At 42.2% G+C, this 23,437-nt stretch overlaps 1 protein-coding gene across 1 annotated transcript in view; it reads right to left on the bottom strand.

Annotated features, from left to right (window-relative positions):
* RAPGEFL1 (Rap guanine nucleotide exchange factor like 1) overlaps positions 1-23,437 on the bottom strand; it is a 64,801-nt gene that overhangs the window by 13,590 nt on the left and 27,774 nt on the right. Inside the window, exons 2-11 of the mRNA XM_044446998.1 lie at positions 23,286-23,364; positions 20,612-20,765; positions 20,284-20,381; positions 16,012-16,124; positions 14,146-14,313; positions 12,706-12,803; positions 12,074-12,196; positions 10,410-10,588; positions 6,923-7,013; positions 369-419 (exon numbers count right to left, since the gene is read on the bottom strand). Coding sequence (XP_044302933.1) covers positions 369-419; positions 6,923-7,013; positions 10,410-10,588; positions 12,074-12,196; positions 12,706-12,803; positions 14,146-14,313; positions 16,012-16,124; positions 20,284-20,381; positions 20,612-20,765; positions 23,286-23,364 — 1,154 coding nt within the window. The remainder of the gene's footprint in view (positions 1-368; positions 420-6,922; positions 7,014-10,409; positions 10,589-12,073; positions 12,197-12,705; positions 12,804-14,145; positions 14,314-16,011; positions 16,125-20,283; positions 20,382-20,611; positions 20,766-23,285; positions 23,365-23,437) is intronic.

Raw genomic sequence — 23,437 nt, 5'->3', positions numbered from 1 at the left:
GGTCTCTGGCTTGTCCATAGATAAAGGGGGAATTCATGGCTGAGATTATATTTGCACTGGGAACTTTCTAACCCATGGGTGCTTCTAGGCAGGGTAATAACTATCAGAAGGAATTATGGCACTATTTATCTCTTTTCCCCTTCTTTCTTTCTCCCTTTTTTTCTTCTCTCTTTTTTTATGGAAAGCAAAAAGACAGAAGAATTGATAGGAAAATCATGGAGAGCTGCAAGAGGCAGACCTTCATGAAAACCTCCTAACTCTCTGGGAATGAGGCAGGGTGGCAGCAAGATAAATGATTCATGTGCCAGGACCTGTGTCTCATGTTCTTAATCACCACTTTACACTAAGTTATTTCTAACAGAACTTACAGTTAGGTTCTCGAATTTCCGAAACAGGTTCTTAAATTTTCCTGGAAGCTTCTGGAAAACAAACAAACAAAATATATTCAGAGAAAAAAGTTCCAAAATAACAAGAATGGAATAGAAAACCAAACCAAAGTTGTCCATTCTATTATGTGTGAGATAATCTGTACAGGCAAGGGAGCTGCTGTGTATGCCACAAAACATAGGTGTGTATCTTTTACATTTTGCAGAACATAATCTGAGCAGGCTACAATATATGGAGAAGGAAAGCATGCCTTCTACCATTTTATCTTCCCACTGCCATGACCAAAGAAAAACTACTTCTGCATGAAGAAAATGCATAATGAGTGTCACAAGTGCCCTAGTTCATAATCCGTTTATAATTTTAACTGGGCAGCCAGATGTACTGTACAAAACCAAACCAAATTAAAACTTCAAACTTATGCCCAATGTCACAGAATTGTATTTAAGATGCATTCTGAAACTCAACATATCCCATGTAAAATTCTAAGCACTAGGGGTAAGGGAGAACATTCATCTGAACCTCAGCAAGGGGAAAATCAGCAGGGGAAGCAACCATGTGGTAGAGAAAAAACCAAGGGCATAAAGAATTCTGCCCCACTTTCTCCTGACACCTCTCTACTTACTATTCTATCCTTTGCAGGCAATCTTTCATGCCCCTCACCAAGCTGGCTGGGCTACCATTACATTTGCACAACTTCCCCAATTGGTTTATTTATTTATTTATTTATTTTTCGATTTATATCCTGTCTTTTTCCTACAAAGGACTCAAGGCAGCTTACATCTCCTCCTCCATCTTATCCCCACAACAACAACCCTATGAGGTAGGTTGGGCTGAGAGTCTGTGACTGGCCCAAAGTCACCCAGTTGGCTCCATGGCTGAGCAGGGACTAGAACCCAGATCGTCTGAGTCCCAGTCCCATGCTCCTAACCACTACACCACACTGGCTCTCCAAGGTTTCCCTTGGATTCCCTTGTAAAACTTCCCCAATTAGTTCCCTAGGATTGGTTTCAATCCTAGTCAACATTTGGAGGTCAACCAATATTTGGCGGGACATTTAGAAGTATGTAATATAAGAAGAGTTCCTGGTACTATTTCCACTATCCAGTTCAATAACCGATGTCCTGATCTTACGTGCGCTTACATGTGAGTATGTGGAATTGAACACAGTGTTTCCTCTGCATAAACATGTAAAGGATTATGGTTTGTGGCCATAAGCATGTGCATACTTAAATGGAAGCAAATTTGATTGATCTTCATAATACTTGTATACAGCATTGCAATGCATATCCTTAAAAAACTCTACACACATTTATAGGATTCTTTTCTATAGTTTTCTTTGAAACAACACAAGAATCACTCTGTAGGAAATAGTATAAATCACACGTGCAGTTGAACCACATAAAACAAATGTATAAGTTCATGTTGCACTATATGCACACAGTTGCATATGCATTTGTCACATGTGATAGAACTACATACTACCAATTACTTTGATGACTTAATATTAATTTTAATTAAAATGGCCTTCCATTAAAAACAGCCTGTTTGGCAGGGTTGATTTCAGAGCCATCTGGTGCTCCAGGGCTTGAAACAACTGACTTCTGGTCCTGAGGCTGGAATGTAGCCTCTCAAACTAGAAGGGAACAGAGAAGCACAACATTGGTCCCTCCAACTGGCAGGCAACATGAAGCCTCCAGACTGGATAATGTGATAGAAATACTAGGAGCCTGGCCATCTGTCTCTGCTGGTCAACAGCACGGTGCCTTCTGCCTGCTGCACTTCAGGGTTCAACTCTGGCTCATGTCCAAAATTCCAGTTCTGTCACCAGAAATCCAAGGCACTCCAGGGTTTAGAACTAGGTAGTCAGCTATGGTGTCAGCAGGCCTTAACCAAGATAATAAGCTTGAAGACTTCAATGTATATTGTCTACCCCCTCATCTATCCCAGCAGGATATATAAGAGAATAAGTTGCTTATGTGATGGGAAAGCATCTCCTACTGCCCTATGGTAACCTCTTGGCTCATTTTGGGATGGATGAACCAACCCAACCAATTATGCCAAAGGGGATTTGCCTTGTGCAATGAGTCAGCCAAGGTGTTGGTGTTAGGTAACTCTACCACACTGTTTGTTTCTTATGCAATTATTTGCCTAACAACAGGCAGTGCCCTCAACACCCAAGGGTGTGGCAGGTTCATTTCATCACAAAGGAAACCCAGGACTCTTCCATCCTGAATTGTTGAACTATTATTAAATTTAAAAGCATGCTTTAAATTTACAGGCTGCCTCTCCACTTTAAAAAAAAGCAGTCAATGGCTCACAAAAATCTGTGCTGTTTTTTTTACAACACGGCACAATAGCAAAACAAATGTGAGCTGAATCCAGAAGAACATAAGAACTGCCTTGCTAGATCTGATCAAGAGCCATGAACACTAGCACTATTTATCTAACACCTCAACCAATGTACTCACATGATGGCTTTCCCAGTAGTTTGTTCCCAAAATCATTCAGTATTCAGATATAAAACAACCTGGGGGTTGCTTAAACCACAGTGGGCTGTGGCTGATCCCTAGTGGGATTTGCACAATCAACACCTGGCTGTGGTTTGTGATGTAATGTAGATCCAGGAGCTGTGAGTTACCCAAAGATTAACAAGTCTCACAGAACCCAGCAACAGAACATGACCTTTGTCAGGGTTGTTTAACCATCCAAAAACCAACAGCCCCTGGGTTTACACAACATGACAAACTGTGGCTGAATGCTGAATGTGCAAATCCCACCCAACCTGAACTGGAACTCACCATATCATAAACATCTTAGGGTAGATGGTTTTGATTATGTGAAGCAGTTCCCTGACTGTCAGCCTAACCTACCTCAAAGGGGTGTGTGAGACTAAAACAGTGAGGAGGCAGGTTGTGTATGCTACTTTAGGTTCCTTGGAGGAAAAGCAGGATATAAATGTAACATTCCCCAGCCAAAAGTTTAATTTCAAGTCCTGTAGAACTCCATGGAAAAGAACGAGTTTAAGTCTCCTACAGAAATCAAGGAGACCTCAAAGTGCTGAGATTAAGTTGGCCTGTACCCTAAGAGCTTAGCTCAGCAGCAGCCATAGTAACTGGAAGCACCTTTTAATCCAGAAGAGTGGAAAACCTGGCAAAACAAGATTATCTTCACTTGACATGGCAAATTTAGAGTGACTGCACCTGATTATGGATAGTACAAATGTGTAACAACACCCTGGTCTTGAATATTGATGAACCTAACATATCAAAAGAAGATCCTAATTAGCAGATCTTCAACCACAAGCAGGTTTGTTTGGGAGAAGATATCTATCTCCTGAGGCAGAGTAGGCCAAAACCACTGAGGACTTAAAGGCAAAGCATTTTATGTAAGCCAACTTAAAATTAGGCTGGAAAAGGAAAAAAAAACAGCACTTCGAAGCATGAACAAAAGTTAAGCGGCTGCCTTGGGCTATGTTTGAGACAAGGAATGGGGGGTCTCCACACCCATATCCAGCTAACTGGAGGATGCACCCACTAGACGTATCAAACACCATGTGTTGAGATCCTGCTTTATATCCATTGTTGGAACCATCTCACCAGAGAATAACGTTGCTTCCAGAAGTCTAGATGTTTCTTGTTTATCTCCCTGTACAGTGATGACCCAGTTTAACAGTCGAGATTATGCAAAATTATAGGGAGGAGAACAACAAATGAAAAAGGCTTTCATAAAGTATGTGTGCCCACAACTCCTGGTAAACAGGAAAGATGGCTATTGAAACAGGACTTGAAACAGAGTGAATATGGGTGGATATAAGAGAGAAGGAGAGAGAGAGTATATTTGTGCATGTGTGTCACAGAGAGGGAGAGAGAGAACAAATGCAACACAGTTGTTCTGGAAAAGCAATCTAACAAATGTACATCAACAGAACTGTGAGCGTTTCACATAGGAACATCTTGTTACTTGTCTAGCCATGCATGCTAAGAATCTCATTTTTTAAACTGATGTACAAAAAGCAGAACTAAAGCTTCTTGGTACCAGTGAAGCTTTGCTTCTCTACAATTCTCACCAGGTGGCTAGGTGGAATTCAAATAGTGGTTCCATAGAACTTTTTACCCAGCAATGCCCTTCACCATGACCAAGATCCTTCTATAAAGTTTACTTAAAAGTAAGCTTCATTCAGCAAAGATCCCTTCCAACACTAATTAAAAGCTTTTGTTTGTGGTTCAGCCAGTTTTATTGTTTCCTGTTGAGCATGGCTAAAAATTTACTGATGAATAGGCTCTCTTAATTGCCTCTTATTGTCTTGTGAAAAGAACTTTTAATTGTCAATTTCCTCCCATTATTTTTTTCTTTTTTTATGAAGCAACATTAAAATAGGAGGCAAGATATAATTTAAACCCCTACTTAGCCATGGAAAGAGAAATGGAAAGTGAGTATTAGTTAAGGCTACAATCCCTTACATGTTTACCTGTTAGTAAGGGCCCATTTAGCACACTGAGGCTTTCTTACATGCATAGGCTTGTGCTGTAAGAGAAGCTATACAAAGGGCAATTAGGAGGCTAATCATCCATAATTGCCTAACCAAGCTCAACACTATGCAATTAACCAGGTTTAAGCTGTGTAGAGTACCTTTAAAAAAAAAAAAAAGACACCCTGTGAAAATCTCAACAGGGCTTTGTCTGTGAATACTGGACAAGCTGCTGCTGCTGCATTTTTAAAATTATTTAGAACATGTATATAATATCATCCTTCATTGTATTAAATTTCAGCAAGGTATTCAAGCGAAAAGAATAATATAAAAGCCAGCAAAATAAAAAACAGACAATACAGCAATTAAAATCCTAAATTAGCATAAGTCAAAATGCCTAGGTAATTAAAAATATTTTTTGCCTATTGCTTCAAGTGTTGGTACAGGTCAACCTCTTAGAAAAAGTGTTCTATTATTAGGGTATCATTCTAAAAAATGTTACCACAAATCAGATCTGGAAAAAGACAGAAAGGCAACACTGGAAAGCCACCATTTGTCAAAGGCATCATCTGGATTCTTCGAAAACAGGAGTGCACAGGGGTGGCCATCTCAGAATGATGTGTGGAAGCAAACTGGGTTGAATAAGGGGAAATACTGAGACTGGGAGGGACATGGGCCCCCTCCCCTCCCCTCCCCTCCCCATTCCCCACTGCCCTGTGAACAGGAGAGGACAAGCACAGTGCAGCCATGTCTCCAAGCCTCTTCCGCTGGCTTGGCTTTGCTGCCTGGGCCAGGGACCCTCCTCGCCTCTCAGAAGCCATTAGAACCAACTGCTCTGTGAGCAGAAGAGGAAGCAGCAGCAAATTATCATCACTGCCACTTCTTTAAACAGCCTATTTTTGCTGCCTCAATTATTATGCACCCAAAGTATGCCACTCCGGGAGCCTTGCTGGCAGAGCTGCCTCAACACTGCTTTGCCCGAGGCAGAGCAGCAAAACACACCACATCCCCACTCTTCTCCACTCCCTTATCAAGGTGTACAGCACCCAAGGCTGGCTTAAGTGTTTATCCCCATCCCTGGCGATAAAACACAATAATAATAAATGCAATATATAGCAATGGGTTTCCCTGTCATCATGCCCAAAATCAGCTGCCTGAGGTGGCCATTTCGCTTTGACTGATGTCTGGGCTGGTCCTTGATTTTCAACTGAATAGCAGGTTAAAAATGCTTTCAATAATTACAAAAGATGCATTTATGCTCAGAAACCAGACTCCAAGCAAATTTTCCAAAGAGGTCTGAGATATCACCCCACCACTCCTGATATCTCCATGTTTCCTCTTTCTATATAGATCACTTGTTCCTTAGCAGTACACTGTTAAATCCTGCCACACTGTTCCAGTGTCTGGGTCTCAACTTCTCATGTTTTAAAAAGAGGGATGTTTCTAGTCCATAAGACTACCAAGACAAACCTTTTACCTCCCGTAATTATTTTTTAATACCTTTTGGCCAAATTATTTAAAAAGTACAAGCTCAAAAGGTTAGCACAGGGGGAGTGGAAGCTATTCAAAATTCAAGTTGTTATACAGATATGCTGAATGTGTCTGGCTTGGAATCTGATTCTTAAAACATTTGTTCAGAAGCAATCCCACTAATTCAATGGAATATCATTCCTGGTGCTTGAACTTATTTTCTGAGATGGTCCTGTTCCATGTTCCACAAGTGATGAAGAGCAGAACTTCTTCCTGAACCTTCCTACCCAGAGAAGCTCATTTTACTGGTTCTTGAGAATAGGAATTGTTATGACAGGGCTTCTCTGGTCTTTTTTTGCAGAACTGGTTTTGTCCTTGCAGTATTATCTAAGCTGTGCATTGTATTAAGTTTGTTTTGTTTTTGTTAGCTGCCTCAAGGTCTATTATTGGCTCAACTGGTACAATACAATGTCAAAATAAAGCCTCTGATTATACAACTGAAAAGCTAAGGTGCAGAACTTTGGTGGGTAAATTACACACACAACCAGTGTTCACATGCCTATACAAATAAATCAGACTCCCTGCTTCTCTTCTTACCTCCCAGGTGAGACGCAAACGGCTGACAGGTGCGTTGTTCAGCCCTATAACCACAGCATAGAATGTTAACATATCCTGGTTCTGTTTACATCTGTGAAGAGGGAAAAAAGTGAGGTGGAGATAGCTAAGAACTAAGGCAGCAGAAAGATCAAACTTGAAAAGCATCAATTGATTTCACCACTTTGGGTCCTTCAACTGTGGGCTGAAGGAGCAGCTTTTCCCCAACACAGTTAGTGGATTTCTACTCTAAAAGTCAAGCAAGTCTGCTAGGAAAAATACCAAATTGCAACCCTACTGTCTGACCATTGTACTTGGCCTACAGTTGTCAATCTAGAAGGTCCTTTTATCTTTGAAAGACTACATTTGAAAACCAGTTGTTGATGGGGGTTTGTGAGCCCTTTTCACTCGTGTGTTCAGTGTAGAACACCTAACATTCTTTTGAGACTAAAGAAATAACTCAATTTAGAGCAGTAATAAACTAGGGAGGAAAATGGCAGCAGTGTCCTTCATGAAATCCACAAGCTGCAGCTCCTGCCTTCTACCAAATTTAGCCCAATTGTGACCCTCTCTGCAACTAAGGGGCCACCACAAAAGGTCAGAGGTTAGGGCCCCTTTGCCCACACTCTAGCTGGAACATTGCTGCTTAGTAGTATTTGAGGTCGAGCATCTCCCCCAATGCACTTCCAAGAAAACATCATGATAATGCCCGATCTCTCCTTCTAGCCCTGCAAGCCTTTCTGCCACAGTATGCCCCAAATGTGTGTGTGAGAAGAAAGCCCAAACAGTAAAACAGCTGCCATGGATTATCAAAGGCAGCCTGGGTGACAAGTCTTTGACTTCACTTGCCGTTAGTGCTGAGAGAGCCAAACTGAGCATGCTGGCAGAGAGGAACTACCAGTGGCTGAATGTACTCATAGCAAAGATGGAAAGAGAGAAAAAGGAGTACAAGGACTTGTATCTGATAAAAGATTACAACTCTGCAAGACCAATATATGCAAGTATATAGTAATCTGCCCAATCAAGTCCCAGCATAGCCTTCCTTATAAGCAGTTTGACCAATTCTCCTTTATATTTATGTCTTAAATGCAAGTTGCTTCCAGGCTACAACTTATTAGCATCATTTTTCTGTAATCAGCCTGAACAAGAATGAAAGCAATGGCTTTGTGTGGGACTGGACTTAATATAACATGGTAAACCTCATCTCCATGGTCAAGATCCTTGGTATAATATTTGTACATAAATTACAGCCTGCTCAGCAAAGATCTGCTATAACTATAATTGGAAGCTTCTTTTTGCAGCTTCTGACTTTAATTGCTTTCTAGTTAGTCAGTTCCTTTTCACCATACACATGACTATATTAATTTTTCGCACATTTGTCCCTGCCTTTACTACAATGCAATGTTGTAGTATACAAGAAATGAAAGGAGAAATTACAATGTGTGGAATCTAGTAACTCATCAACTTACATAGGGAAGAGGAGCTGGTGTTAAAGAAAAATTAGTAATGCAGGCTGTGCTGGATAGGAAACAATTCGGTATTCTTCCCAGAGAAGGAACCTTCTAATTAAAGGGACAATTGCTTTTTGTAATTGTCTTTGACATGCTAGCACTACAGTTGCATTTGAAATAAACAAATAACAATATTAGGCCTTAAATATTAGGCCTTAAATCAAAATAAAAATATGGTCTTAAATATTAGGCCTTAAATAAAAATATTAGGCCTTAAATAAGGCAAGGGGACAACAAATAGATGAACAAAGGATGGCAGTTTCAAGATAAATGGCCTGCCTAAAAGCAGCCCCTTAATTGGCATTGGCTCCGATTTCGGGAAGATGCTTTTCAAAGCCTGGCTACAAGAAAATGTTCTAATCTGAAGATGCTAATATAGCCTTCTTTATGGAGCCAATGAGGAAAGGGAAAGGGAATCCAGCCTCATCCTTACTACAAGGTGGCAATAATTCTCCACCCATCTCACCTCCTCAGCAGCCCTCAACAGAAATACATTCACAAAGCATGGGGAAAAATATGCTGCTAGATAACAACTATTTTCTCACTGAAAATCAATGTGGGGGGCAGCAAGTGAATGATAGCAGCTCCTGTGTCTTTCTTTTTTTTTTTAATGAATCGATACTTAAAGGACAGCTCCATTTTTTCATTTGCTGTTCAAATTACTACAGTGTTTATGAGGAGAGTTGACAGCTTGTCAGAGGACCCATAATAATAGCCAGAAATTCAGCGAGTGAAATTTTCTGCATCACTGCATCTCCATACTGGCAAAGGCTGCATATGTTGGATCTCTGCCTGCTGCACAGTTTTTAAAGCCGTAGGAGGAAAGGGGATTGCAAGCCTCATTATTTCAGTTTCTGACCCTATGGTTTGTGTGTATGTATGCAGAAAAGCTTTGTTCCAATATTTAAGCGAGCAAAGGGATGCACACCCAGTAACGTTTACCACAAAGTTACTAGAGGGTTTTGAAAAAGGAACTCCATGCAGGTAACACACACCGTCTCTGGTGGCAAATTCAATACAGGGCCTGTGGCAGCAACTTAAAAACTTGTCTCTGCTTGTATGGAGAGCCAGCCCAGACCAAGCAACAAAGCATCCTTTCCTACAACTTCCACAACCCTGTCTTCTCAGGTTTTAGAATAGTTGCAGCACAGCACCTGCCTCCCCACCACTGGAGAAGGACTACTAAGTCGTAAGGCCGAGACAGGGGTAGGATGTGACTCTGTAGGAATGTGGGAAGAGCACAGTATGTGGCAGTGCATACACAATTCGTCCTGAAATGCCAGCACCCATTTTTAGGAAGGCAAAAGGGCCTATGACTAAGGTAGGATTGTTTCCACTGAAATCTCAGAAAGCCAGATCTGCAACTGAGTAAGACCCGGTCCTGCTCCTTAAGTTCCTCCAAACTAGCAAAATATAATTTTATTTATTTACGTTTATTTATTTAAAGCTTTTATATACCGTCCCATTACTGGCATAATAACATGTGCAGCTTAGTGAACACTGCAGGACAAATTCTGTAAAAGAAGAGAAGCTACAGATGACAGAGTTCAAGTGTTGCTGCTAGAGTGGCGCGTGTCTTTAAGCCAGGGATGGGCAATGTGCAGCTCCTATGTCCCACACACAGCTGAAATTCAGGTGGGGGGGGGGAGGGAGGGGAGAAAGCAGAGGTCTGCTGTTGAAATTAGGCCAAAAATGTCACAAACATTCAAAAATTCCAGATTTAGTTTTCAAGCTACATATGGCCCATTTGTGTTCCCACTGCAGTTTGCTGCCAAATTTAGATGCCAAATTCCAGATTCCCCCTGCCCTCCCCTTTGCTAGAGAAGCAGACACAACAGGCCTGGGAAGAGGAGTCCAAGAACTGGAAATTGGTCCCCAAACCAACCACTGCTGCTCATCCCTGCATTAAGGAGTAACCAAGGGCCAACCCTTCTTATGTGTGCACCCCGACCCACAATGGAAAGAAGTGTGGCACTCACACGGCTGCAACCTTGATGAACTTCTTGAGAAGGTGGGCCCGCTTCCCCAGTGACTCACAGAGCAGCACCTCCGTGGCCACCCAGTGCTGAACTTCACTACAACGCTGCAGCAGTAACTCCAGGTTGGCTGTTTCCCGCCGGCCACGTTCTCCGTGGAACACGTAGTCCACAAACTCTAGCTACAAACAAAGATGCAAAAGAGTTCATCATCAGTCCCTCTTCCCCAGGCCTGGAGCAAAAGCAGGAATGCCTTCCTCTAGCAGCCACAACATCCATTCCATTAGTTCTCTTCTTCCCTTAGTCGTTTTCATACATAACAAGGATGGAGAAGACCATAAATCTGTACTACTTCAGTCTGCAGAGGAGTGAGGGGCCCCCATTTTTTCTTCCATACTAAAAGTCCTTTCCACACAGAAAACTAGATGCTGGAGAGAAGAGGTCTAAGCCTCGTCCTTTCCTTGTTATGCTACTTTTCTAATATGCAGGGATTTTTATTTTTATTTTGCTTTGATGTAAAAGATTGTTCAGTCACGTGAGCCACCACCTGCCTCCTGAAGTGAATAACTATGGAAAGGTGTAGAGAACTTCCCCAAGCATCTCTTCCTTTCTGAGAGCTAATTCAAATATCTAAGCACGGCCGAGTCCTTATTTCAGTGCATGTGTGTCTGAATGGGCCCTTGGTTAAACTCAGCATGCCCACAGGAAGCAGCATGCCCAGAATAATCCTGCACACAGGCCTACCACTTATCAGAATGAAGGGGCTAAAAACAGAAGACCTGTGCTGACTTCCTCATCTACCTCCATTGCATATAGTTCAATTTACCTGAACTCCATGGCATATGTTTCAATCAAGCTGAATTAAGAGTATTCAACTGAATAATAAAGAGTGTTTCCTTGTCAGCAGCAGCCAAATATGCGACACATGGGTGATGCAATGCAAGACATAATGAGATAAGAATTTAAAGTAAACTGAATTACAGATGGCAAGTGCAACATGAGGCTGCTCCTTTGGGCAGTTATTCTATGCCACACTAATACATAGTTCTGCCTTTCCGGCCTACCAGTTTAAAGGTATTTCCAGATAAGGCTTTGATCACACCATCACCCTCCTCATTCTGAGGACATCATCTTCCTTCTGCAACTCTTCCACGTTTTCCTACTGCTGCTTCTGTCTTTTTCTTCTTAACAGAAAAAAAAATCCATTAAAGAGTAAAAGATGGGAAAGCTGCATAATGGCTTTTGACCAGAAGCACTAAGATAAATTTATTTATGTATTTTAAATTATCGTTAGCATATCTTTAAGGGTAAAGGCTAAACTCTGTCAGGAAGCACCCTGAGATGATGTACACCACATGTCTTTCTTGATTGACTGTGGCTGGGCAGGAGTTCAACTCAGGGTCTTAACCTAATGTTTAACATTCCATCTATTAGGTTCTTTTTGAATCAGGGCTCAGAGAGTGGCACCTGTCTGAACTTTGGCTGTGGGGCAGTATAGAAATTAACAATAATAATAATCTGGGCTAGCCACCAACCACTCCTGAAGGCCACTCACATCCTTCCTGAACCTTTTGCAATACTTTGCTAAACCACAAGGGATTCAGATGTCCACATCAGGTTGCTAGTCGAACTCCTCACCAGCTACTGGGTGCATTAGACTTCCTCACCTCATGGACACAGCGAAACAATTCCCAATGGAAGGCTGTGAGGTGATTGGCCACATCCTCAGCTTCAACCCGGTGGATCTCTGTATCACCTGGGGAAACCTGGATTTCATCTGGAAGAGGGACCTGGAGAGAAGGTCATATTTGGGAGAGATGGAAGCAGTGTTTGTGAGAACCAAGAAGCAAAGTTGGAAATATTTCAACTTTGTGGTATAGTGGTTAAGAGCATGGGACTGGGACTCAGACGATCTGGGTTCTAGTCCCTGCTCAGTCATGGAGCCAACTGGGTGACTTTGGGCCAGTCACAGACTCTCAGTCCAGCCTACCTCACAGGGTTGTTGTTGTGTGGATAAGATGGAGGAGGAGATGTAAGCTGCCTTGAGCCCTTTGTAGGAAAAAGGCAGGATATAAATCGAAAAATAGATAAATAAATATTTATAGAGCTCAGGGAAAAAAGAACTCTTTTTTTAATTTCAACACTTTGATCACTGGGGCAAACATAACTGCAGCAAGAAACATTGTGGATTATACCAAAAAACTGATTGTTGCATCTGCATTACAAAAGGCCAGGCCAGGCCTTCTCACTGCCATCCCAAGAGCAGCAGAGAAGACAACAAGCAAAGGTATATACTCACCAGAGAAGGAAAAGTATCCTTAGTGCAGGCAAAGAGGTGGCTATTTATCCCCAGAGTAGTGAAAACACACTCTTCATTGGGCTGTAGCACAGATTTTTCTGGGATTAAGGACGAAAGGAACAAGTTACTGACTGAACTGGGATGACACAGGGCTTTTCTCATCACAATCTTATGACTTTTTCACTGAAGGAAGTTGACAGATGCATTTTGGTTCCTGTTCAGACTGAGCTGGGTGGATTTTTTCCCTCCAGCACACACACTCTTCCTGCTGCAGCATGTAGCTTGATTCACTTGTTTGAGACATCTGAAGTTACTGTATACCTGATCACAGCACAAGGTAAGCTAGATTGCATGGGAACAAATTCCAGAAATCATGTTATCAAAACATCCTGAAGAATTAGAGTTGATCTTTTGGAGCTATGATAGTTTTGGAGTTTAACTTTTCAGCCTTTCCATTCTTATAATCAGCAATCCTTCTCTCTCCAGCCCGCCATCCCACAATGTAGATACCAGAACAATAAGCCACAGAAACCCCTTGTTATTTAAACTTCCATTACTGAAAGCTCCTGTAATTCAATATTGTGATTACTCCACCTTCTACATAGCTTTCATTACCTGCTGAATTCATTTATCCAGACCTTTTATGACTGAGCCTAGCAAAGCCTTGCCAGAACTAGGCAGAATTACCCCTTTTTCCACTAGCCTCACTTCTGTATTTTTGACAGCTACCTGCCACATGAGAATTTAGCAGGTGAAGTTTTCGTCCAAGTTTCTAGTTGTTGTTGTTTCATCTCAAACCCAGCAAAAACACTACTTGCTATTTGGCGGTGTGCCAGGCTGCTGCTAAAGGCAAATGTTCAATGAAAAAGGTGGCAATCCAAGCACCATGTTTACACTAAATGATCACACTGCTACTAACTAGCTGCTCTTTTCTCTCTCCTTTTAATAATATTTAGAGAGCAATTCTGTGGTTCCTGACCGAGTGTCCCAGGGGCAATTGGATAGCTTGTACAATCCCTTCCACGGTCAGAGACTATGCTCTGACCTTAGAAAGTATAGTTGGAGAATGACCCCCTCCCTGCCCCCTAGTCTGGAGAGAACCAAACCAGCTGCTTCTGCAAGGGAGGAAAAGCAACCTCTGAGAAGAAAAGGTGAATGGCAAGGGAAGACCAGAGAGGCCAAGCTGAAGAAATCCAGCGCCTTCTTCAGCCACCTTCTCTCCCCTTTGGAAACATCCTTCCTAGATAGACTGAAAGCTCAACTAGTGAAAAGCAGTAAACAGAGATGATGGAGCAACAAAGATTGCCTCTGCTCCCACTCCAGCCCTGCTGGCTTCACCGTCAATATCCTGGGAGAAAACAGTGGCACTTTCCCCCTCTGGTTTTGCAGACAGCTGCCACTGTTCCTCTGACCCCAGCACAGCTCCCAAAGGATGGTTACCGCCTGATGATGCTACTGCCACCAGGATGAGTGCCTCCTCTCGTGTGGGCTGTTCATCAGAATACTGGAGCTTCTCAGTCACTGAGGTGAGGATGTCCTGCACAGAAGCCGAAAGGCGGCTGCGGATGGTGACATAGGAGTGGTCGGGCATGTAGACACGGCAGAAGACTGGAAAAAGACAGAGTCCAAAGGCTAGAATTGTGGCTAGCAGGGACCAGCAATTATGGTTTTACTGCTACTCATGTTTCCCAGTCTTTGGCTATGGTTGGGGACTGGATGCAGGTGAGCCAACAAGATTCAGAAAAGACCAGAGCCCTAATGATCCTGGAACAGGGAGGGGATGAAGGTTCCCAACACTGATGGAATGCAGTCCCCTCCGGCCACTCCTCCCCACAGCCTTCCTAGACTCATCACTCTGCCTGGAGATGGTGACTGTGGCAGTGGACACGGGAACTTTCTATCAGCTCGATGTGGTGGGAAGGCATCACTGGAACTCTGAGGCTAGACCACCATGAGGTGCTTTAAGTACAGCTGCCCTTGAAGATAGTTTAGAGGCTTCAGCAGGTACAAAAACTGCAGCCCATGGGTTGTTGAGAGTACAGAATACCAGTGCAGGGTCTCATTAATGCCGTCCAAGACCAAACCTGATTGTTAGGGGTAACTTATGAACAACTTAGAAGCAGCATTTCTAAGCAACCATCTCCAGCCCAACGTCCTCAGAAGAAGAATGAGGAATGTGCCATTCATTGAATCAAGTCTACAAAAGCACACAAAGAAGCATTCTCAGTGGCTGCCCTTCAGCTTTGAAATTCTGTTTACCTGGGCACTTGCCAACCTGCACGTATTATGAACACAGTATAAGATCTTTGTATTCAAATCGGCTTTTGACAGCCATGCAGTTATCTGCTCCAAATCCTTGCAGCTAGGTCGATATCAGTCTTGATTAAATAGTTGACTAATAATGAATTATTTTGGTCCTGAAGCTCAAATGAAATCATAGAATCATAGAAAGCAGAGTTGGAAGGGGCCAAGAAGGCCATCTGGCTCAACCCCCTGCTAGTGTAGGATACCAAGTTACACCAACCTACTCAGGTAATTATCCAGTTTCATCTTAAATGCCCCTAGTGTGGGAGAGCCCACCACCTCCCTAGGCAACTGGTTCCACTGTCATACTGCTCTGACAGTTAGGACATTTCCCGATATCTAGCCTGAATCAACCTGATGTTTGAACAAATTAACATCTCTCTTTGGGAATTTGGTTCCAAGGACACAGATCTTAAAGTGTGTATGGCTGAATTTCAAGGTAGTAATGCAAAGCATCAGCTTGCCAAACACGCTTGCATATATGCAGTTAGGTCCAGAGATGAAGTTGAGATCTCTAAAGATTAGCCATAGTTTTTAGTATCTCTGAGCATGTGCAGAGCTCAGATATAATAAATTCACATCACTCAATAATTACAAAATCTGGAAAAGTTTGTACATTACCCATTTTACTCTTTGAGAACCCTCAATACTTTTGTAAGTTCTTAATAATTAAACTCATTCACTTCCGTGGAGTCCAGCTCCCATTATCCCTTGTGTAGGAGTGTGGCTGAAGGGATCATGCATTCCATACAATGGGGCACCAAATCCACTCTCTTGAATCTTCAGTGAGGGCTGGGGAAGACCCGTGACTGAAGGACTGGAGAGCCATGGTTAAAAAATGTGGGTTATATAACATAAGGAGGCTCCATACATTCACATGTTTTTATCAGTTTAAAGATAAGCATTTGTGGGTGGAATTAGATTTTTAAAACCCTTTCACTTATTCAATTTTTCAAGACAATTCAAACAGAATACCATCACCAAGTCATTCCCGATACTCACTTTCATCTGACCCACGGAAAGCAACCCGCGTCTGGAGACATGAATCTATGCGCCGAAAATGCCTGAACAGGGGTTTGACTTGTTTGCTGGGTGGATGGCTTTCTTCAGTCACCCTGCAGCCAGAAGGCAAGATTGAGAAGGCAGGAGAGAGACAAGCAACGCTAGCCATAATGTGAAACCTCTTCAGAGGAGCAAGAAATTAAAGTTGTTCTGAGAATGAGTAAATATCTCTTCATTCAGTTTTTATGCAGCACTGAAGATTCAAAGGCAGTTTTGAACAGGGAAGATGGTCATGTCAGCAGGTCACAGAAACTTATTATGAGAGATACGACATTTTGGACATTCAGCCATCCTTTTCCACCAGTGTGAAGAAAGAGGGTGTCCTCTTCGTTCCACTTGCCTTGTTTCTTGTGGAGACTCACTGCACATCCCCCCCACCCCCTGCTTGTCTGTTCAGGCACAACCTTATTATTTATTTGTTGATTTATTTATTGATTTGATTTCTATCTGGCTTATTTCTCCTGAACTCAGTGGCTTATTTGCTTTCTATCTGGCTTATTTCTCCTGAACTCAGTGGCTTATTTGATTTCTATCGGACTTATTTCTTATGAACTCAATGGCTTATTTGATTTTTATCTGGCTTATTTCTTACGAACTCAGTGGCTTACAACCATCTCCTCCTCCTGCTCTCAATTTTATCCCCACAGCAACAACCCTGTGAGGTTGGTTGGGCTGAGAGCCTGTGACTGGCCCCAAGCCACCCAGCTGGCTCTGTGGCGAGCAGGAACCTCAACCCAGACCACCTGAGTCCCAGTCCCAGGCTCTTACCCACCACACCGGCTCCCACTGTTGTCCCTTTAGCAGTCAGGGAAATAAAGGGACAGGCCTCAGCCAAGAAAAGAAAAGGATAGATAGAAAACAGGAGAGGAGAGGATTCAGCACTGATACATTTATTTATTTTTCACCTCTTCATGAGAGAAAAGATGATCAGGACAGCCGATAACAGTAACTAATCCTGCTGTGTTAAAGTCAGAATGTTTAAATAGCAAAGTAGCAACCCCACACTTAGCTTTCTGGTGAATTCCACTGTTCAGAAGCACGTAGCACAGCAAAGAGCATGACTGGAAGACCCTAGTTCAAACTTCTGCTTTGCATCAAGCTTGCTGTGTGGCTGCATGTGAGCCACGATTTCTCAATTCCACTCTCCTTATCTAATATGGGGCCAGTACTGGCCTACTGTACTGGGTAGTCACAAGATTTCCCATGGTGATGTACAGGATGGGTTAAATACCATGACTATTTCCACTTTAAAGGTGAGCCTCATCCAAGCCTTACCGCGTGAAGCCCAGCCACATGGATACAGCTACACCTGGCAATCATTTTCAAAAAACCAATGCTCTTCTTTCATAAATGTTGGGGAGAGCTGTTCCTCCCCAGCATGAATATTTCTGGAAAAGATGCAACTTCCAACTAAACAAAGTAGATCTGTCATTCTAAGGCGTTGCTTTATACCATTGGGCCCATTTGTTGACTTTTACTCAATTTTGGTCCTTGCCACTTAGATTAGATTTTCTACCTAGGCCAGTTTTGTAATTTTCCTGCCTGGATTCTCTCTCTAAATAGATGGCATTGTGTTCTCGGCACATGAAAACAGGTTTCCTCCCATGGTTACAGCTATTAGGGATATGTGGCATTACATTCAGATCCATTTTCTCATTGTGGAGAAACTAGCTATAATTGGTACAAAAATGCTTTTGTGACAGACTTGGAAGAATAAGTTGATTTTTACCTTGGATCAATTAGTAGTTCCAATAATGAGTTTTTTACATTCTTTGCTTGGCAGGCTGAATAGCATTTGTCTGCTATGGATAAATGGCAGTATTTGCAGTTGCAACATTTGTCAGAATCTAGGTTTGGTCCTGCCATTTTCAAAGCTGCAGAGTCACTATTGGAATTATTTATACTGACAATTTATAAATACATATTATTTTTGAATATGAAACATGGGATCTTAAGCAGCAATGGAATTGTCCCATTTTACCCAATGGATGGTCATTTTAATGTCTTTACCTGAAGCATCTGTGGATCTCAGATTATCATGTTTTGGCAATGACCAGTTGTAACCATTTCTGAGAGGAATTTATTATGCAAATGAACTTTTTATGGAGACACTCTTTAATATTTGCTGATGCACATGTTTTCTCAAATTATCTCCCCTGCTTTCTAGAAATTAACTCACAGTGAGTACAAATGCCTCCTTCGTGCCCTTTTGACAGCTTGTTGTTGCTGTTAGTCGCGAAGTCGTGTCTGACCCATCGCAACCCCATGGACAACATTCCTCCAGGCCTTCCTGTCCTCCACCATCCCCCAGAGTCCACTTAAGCTCATGCCAACTGCTTCAGTGACTCCATCTAGCCTCCTCATTCTCTGCCATCCCCTTCTTCTTCAGCCATCTATTGTTTCCAGCATTAGGCTCTTCTCCAGGGAGTCTTTCCTTCTCATTAGGTGGCCAAAGTATTTGAGTTTCATCTTCACTATCTGGCCTTCTAAAGAGCAGTCAGGGTTGATCTCCTCTAGCACTGACCAGTTTGAGCGCCTTGCAGTCCAAGGGACTCACAGGAGTCTCCGCCAGCACCACAATTCAAAGGCCTCAATCCTTTGGCGCTCAGCCTTCCTTATGGTCCAGCTTTCACAGCCATACATTGCAACTGGGAAAACCATAGCCTTGACTATACACACTTTTGTTGGCAGGGTGATGTCTCTGCTTTTTAGTATGCTGTCTAGATTTGCCATAGCTTTCCTCCCCAGGAGCGTCTTTTAATTTCTTGGCTGTGGTCCCCGTCTGCGGTGATCTTGGAGCCCAGGAAAATAAAATCTGTCACTACCTCCATTTCTTCCCCATCTATTTGCCAGTAAATGAGAGGACCGGATGCCATGATCTTAGTTTTCTTAACATTGAGTTTCAAGCCAACTTTTGCGCTCTCCTCCTTCACCCACATCAAGAGGCTCTTTAGTTCCTCTTCACTTTCTGCCATGAGAGTGGTATCATCTGCATATCTGAGGTTGTTGATATTTCTCCAGGCAATCTTAATTCCAACTGGTGATTCATCTAGCTCCGCCTTTCTCATGATGTGCTCTGCATATAAGTTAAATAGGCAGGGCGACAGTATACAGCCTTGCCAAACTCCTTGCTCAATTTTGAACCAATCAGTGGTTCTGTGTCCAGTTCTCACGGTTGCTTCCTTGACAGCTAAAAGTCTGTTATTACAACAATGGAAGAATAAACACCAATCTTTTATAATGTAATGGATTAATGACCTATTTGTATACTTATATGGATGTTTGGTCTGATTTTCTTGGAGCTTATGTAAAATTCTTAGAAAGATGTTCTCTCTCTCTCTCTCCCCCCCCCCACACACACACACTTCATATGCATATACTGAAATCAGTATATTCAAATTCATGTAGCTACATTTTTCACTTTTCTCTTTATTATTCTGCTTATTGAAATGTTACAATAAAAATTTAAAAGCTGATGCTATCGATGTTTTTACCTATCTTTGTTTTTTACTTTGCATTTTATTGCTGGTTTAAGTTATTTTATTGCATTTCTATATTATACTTAGCTATCTTGAGCACCATGTAGTGCTCAAGATCTTTTTTGTTAAGAAAATGCATATTTGGGAGACTACAGGTTTAAGCAAAGAAATGCTGAGAAGGTGGGAGAGGATAGAGGGGCTGATTAATGTTTTCCACAGTGGCCACCTTTTCCCTCAAAATTACACACACCCTTAAGCTACTGCTGTACTCACAGGGAAAAAGATAAATATAGGCTGGGGAGAAGAGTAGCTGGAGGTGCATTTTGAATGGGAAAATACCCTAGAGGCAGAGTGAATAAGCAGACTTTCACCCACTCAAATTCACAGGCGCCTAAGGATGTTTTTGTTTGCTTTTTTAATGGATAGAGGAAGGGGGAGAATCATGTACCTCTATATCATTATCTACTATTAGCCTGAGTTCATGGCTAAACTGGAATTTTAATCCATATCTGCCATGCCAAACAAAACAATTTGTCCACTGGACCTATTGATTCCTAGTTAGAAAAGTCAATGTTTTACCTGATTTCTTTGGACAAAGAAATTAGATGTTGCACAGGTTACCATGTGGGTGCCATCAGTGTATCTTCAGCATAACAGACCTATCTAAGGCAGCATTAGAAAGTTTGCTGAGGCAGCTGAAATGCTACCATCCTATTTCACACTTTCTACTTACTTGAGCTCAACTGTCTCCACAAGCTGGTGTAGCTTCAAAATTTCATCTTCCAGTTTGTGGTATAGGGATGAGTCCTTCATGATCAGCAGATACAGATCCTAGGAGAAAAGAGATGGTAGCCTGGGCCATCATGCCCTGATGCTGGAGCACCGCATCCCCTTCCGCTCACACCCACTTCTACCTTTTCTGGTCCCGAGACTTGCCACCTTAGACATTTCTAGCAAAACTGTAGCTGGAATAATATTGTACAACCTGACAGTATGCATTTCTTAGTAACAAGTGTATTTCTCGGTCTTGTGAAAGTGGGATAGCGATGGTCATGGCATACCTTGATGACTTTGCCTGCTTTCTCTTCCTCCTGCAGTATCCCCTTGTAGGTTTCAAGGAAGTGCAGCAAAATAACCAAGACTGCTCGCTTCCGGTGCATGGCCTCTCCTTCCTTCCAACATGGCGGTGATGGGATTGTCGATGCGGTCATGAAGGTGCACACAAGGCGGTCAAGGGCAAATCACAACAAAGCAAGTGCTGCTTACTTATGTCCAGTTCTCTCCACAAGGAGGAAAGAACATATCTAGATTTTTTTAGAAGCAGATATAGAGTAAAAAAAGCCACACACACAGGCAGCTCTAACCTCATATATGAGTACACAAGATAACCTGTGCAATCTACCTGTAAAAATATGCTGACTTCTTAGTAAGTGTGTTTCCAATGTTGTCTTCTCTGGGATCTCACAGATCCAAGGGAGGTAACAATTCATGTCCATATGCATGTCCTTCCATCAGTCAGTCAATCAATCAATCAATCAATACTTAGGTTTGTGGCAATGCTGGCTGTTAACAGGGAAGTGGAGTCTTACTGCTTACTGCTGGCTGAAATTAACAAATCTTGATTTTTGAGAGGCACATTATCTTTGTCAAAGTAAAACAAATGATGGTTGGGGAACACTGTGAATTGTAGAGGTTTTTTCAATCTAAACATGCATCAGCTGCAATCCTTAACATACTTACTAGGGAGTAAGCTCCACTGAACGAAGTAGAACTTAGTTCTGACTCTAGATGAACAGTGCACTGTAAATTCCCTAGGAAAGAAGACCAGGCCGAAATCTTCAGCATGCATCTCCCCAGTCATGTATAATTGGAAAAGCATTTCACATGGCATTATTGTGTTAACATTTTTTCTGCTCCTCTCCAGAAACAGACAATAAAAGTGCACAGAGAGTGAGGAAACCAATATTAATTTCAACTACACACTGTACATCAAGAGGTGGCCAGAAAAGTCTTGAGTGGTCCCACACACATCTTGCTTTCATTACATCTTGCTCAGGTTGCTTGGATCGTCCATCCTTGGTCCCTCAATAAGCTTCCAAGATGACGCACACCATGTGGCAATCATGTTTGTCTCATGTATCGATAAAGAACAAAAGGAAGATCACATCTCCATGTATGGGGATCTCCAGACATGGGCCGGCTGGAAAAGCATATGTAACCATTGTTCGAAGAATACAGGGATGTATTAATTAATAGCTAATAATAATAACTAGTTAGCCTGCCCCATTTAAGCACGAATTGGTTTTGAGGATGTGGACAGACATGCACAAGTGTGATACACTCGTGGCAGCACAATGCTTCTTCCTCAGCTAACTTGATATGAAAAGGAACATACTATCCAAAATTCGGGAGGTGACGTTTATGTAATAGTAGCTGGCAGTCTACCACAGAGGAAGCCAAATCAAGCAGAGGACAGATATTCCACTCTGTTAATTCTTTTACTATTCCATATACATGAAGCAGTCTTGGCTTGGCACAGAGAATTTGTAGTGGCATCCAGGATTTATCATTGGGAAGGATCTGTAGTGGCAAACCACATGTGCAAAAGAATATAGGGTTGTGGGAATCCCCCTTTTTAACAATCCTTTGACTAGGGAAAGGTGTGTTGCAGCAACAGCCAAGAACATACCTTCATTTGGAGATTAAAAAGAGTGAATCCTTCCTGTATGAGCCATGAGTATCAGAATGCAATTCTATGCATGTTTAGATAAGGAAAAATTCTACCGCTTTCCCCACTGAATTTACAAATTAGCAATGAGTTGCTATATACCAGGTTAAACTATTGGTCCATCAAGCACAAGTAATGCCCATTCTGCCTAGAAACTTTCCAAAGTCGAGGCTACTCAAGATCTTTTTGACTGAACCTGACATCTCATCCATGCCTAGAAGAGGTTCTACCACTAAGTAATGGAATATCCTACAAGGAGCTCTCCAATTTTGACTGAGGACTTGGCTCTTTCTCTTGCTAATGAATCCTATTCTCTTTCTGGAAGCTGGACATCCAAATATGAAATATGCTAATAATGTAGAAAGACAGGTAAAAGGTGTGCTGGATGGGATATTGACTGGAATCAAGGGCTAGAAGGTACTGAAAATAAATCAGGTATAAGCCACAGGGAGTATTAGGATGCAGTCGTATTCCCATTTTGACATGAACAAAGTCCTGCAACTCCAAGCATTCCCTAGCACACAGGGTATCTGTAAAATACAAAGATTTGTAGGACTTTTCTGTCTAAATGTGCTTAGGATTGCACTCTAATACTCACTTTCCTTCTGTTTACTCATTTAGCATAATCAGCTTCTTGGAGCCTACGTGGGACTCAAAGGCACTGAAACGTGCTGGCTGCCTTGCCACCTTTGACTTCAGAGATTGCAGGTAGTGCTAATGACACACAAGGGCTAGAATCTTGCTGTGAAAGAATAAGCATTAATCCTGGTATTCTCAAGAGGTAAAATTCGTCTATCCAGAAACAAATTATGCACTGGCACAGGATGTGTGTGCAGAATGACAAAATTAACTGTGCTCTATGCAGAAGGAATATGGAATATGAATGGGTGAGATGGAGTGAATTTCTCTAGTAATTAAATGTGACAGAAAAACATACTTCTCCCACCCACCTCCCTCAAAGACAGCATTCTTAGAAGGACTTTCCCAGCATTATATGGGAAGGATATTGCTGGTGCAGCTGATGCAGGAACTGCTCCGTGGGCAGGAACAACGAGTGGGTGAGGACAATGTCATCTAGGAGCAGGTCTAAGAGAAGACAGGAAAGGCAGGGAAGAGAGAGAGAGAGAGAGAGAGAGAGAGAGAGAGAGAGAGAGAGAGA

Source organism: Varanus komodoensis, unplaced genomic scaffold (genome assembly GCF_004798865.1).
Source record: "Varanus komodoensis strain SLA01 unplaced genomic scaffold, ASM479886v1 scaffold50, whole genome shotgun sequence".
Classification (NCBI taxonomy): domain Eukaryota; kingdom Metazoa; phylum Chordata; class Lepidosauria; order Squamata; family Varanidae; genus Varanus; species Varanus komodoensis.
The sequence above is the reverse complement of the archived record's forward strand: the minus strand, read 5'-3'. Positions and strand labels throughout refer to the sequence as shown.